Source organism: Dendropsophus ebraccatus, chromosome 3, assembly GCF_027789765.1.
Source record: "Dendropsophus ebraccatus isolate aDenEbr1 chromosome 3, aDenEbr1.pat, whole genome shotgun sequence".
Taxonomy (NCBI): domain Eukaryota; kingdom Metazoa; phylum Chordata; class Amphibia; order Anura; family Hylidae; genus Dendropsophus; species Dendropsophus ebraccatus.
This window is the reverse complement of record NC_091456.1, coordinates 75,623,604-75,624,650: the sequence shown is the minus strand read 5'-3', so window position 1 is coordinate 75,624,650 and position 1,047 is coordinate 75,623,604. Positions and strand designations below refer to the sequence as shown.

Genomic DNA, 1,047 nt, shown 5'->3' with positions numbered 1-1,047 from the left:
CATTTTTAGCATTTTATACCCTTTTTACTCACCTGACATCTGCAGAGAAGATAATAACTGAATGTATGTGGAAGCAATATTTAATCTGTAGTATGATGCAAGCGAGCACTAAGGTCTTCACTTGTGTCTTATTAATCTTTTCTTTTTATGGATTTATTTACAATTAATTTTATTAATTTGTTGTAGAAAACTCTCTGGAAAAATGACCCGCAAGATCTTCACCAACACAAGAGAACGGTGGAGGCAGCAGAATGTCAATAGTGCTTTTGCTGAGCTCAGGAAACTCATTCCTACTCACCCACCTGATAAGAAATTAAGCAAAAATGAAACTCTAAGACTGGCTATGAAATATATCAATTTCCTTATCAATATACTTGGAGACCAGGCTATAACAAAAGGTGGAGCAGCGTCTCAAACAACAATTTTGGGCATCTTTGAACCTGAGCCACAATTATCAAATATACAAGAGTGGAGTATGATGGACCACTGCAGTGACTCTTCTCCAGGAACAAGCAGTGATACACAGGACTGCTGGTCATTGGTCCACTCTCCATAGGACCACTTAACTGGGCGACAGTTATCTGCAAATAATATTTGTGTTTCTAAGTGTCTACCTTCTGTATTTATGGAGTAATTCAATAATTATTTTGCTATTTTCAGAAATGATAGATTGCATTGGGAGGCCATAGAAAAATACTGGGCTACCGTTGTAGTTTAAGGCGGACGTGAATGATGTAGAATAAACGTGCCATAATATGCAGCTTGAGAAAACTGAGGGACGCCGCTATCAGCAATATGTATTATGGGAAATGTATATACTGAAAATACACTGCTGTATGTCATATCTAAGATTGTACTGTACAACCATTTTACTCAAACCTGGAGTAAAGCTCTGGAATAGAATGAGCTCTGTCTGTATAACCATGTTATACAAGTTACAAACTTAATGATGTATTTCATATAATACCATCACCAGGATTAGTAATATAGATTACCACAATGAGAAAAACACATTCTAAATTGCATTATATACAATGTATGCTGCAC

General features: G+C 36.2%; 1 protein-coding gene across 1 annotated transcript; it reads left to right on the top strand.

The window, feature by feature from the left end:
• The first annotated feature begins 202 nt into the window (after positions 1-202).
• On the top strand, positions 203-556 carry TAL2 (TAL bHLH transcription factor 2). The gene has a single exon (XM_069963491.1). The coding sequence runs from the start codon at positions 203-205 to the stop codon at positions 554-556; it is 354 nt and encodes a 117-aa protein (XP_069819592.1).
• The last annotated feature ends 491 nt before the right edge of the window (positions 557-1,047 follow it).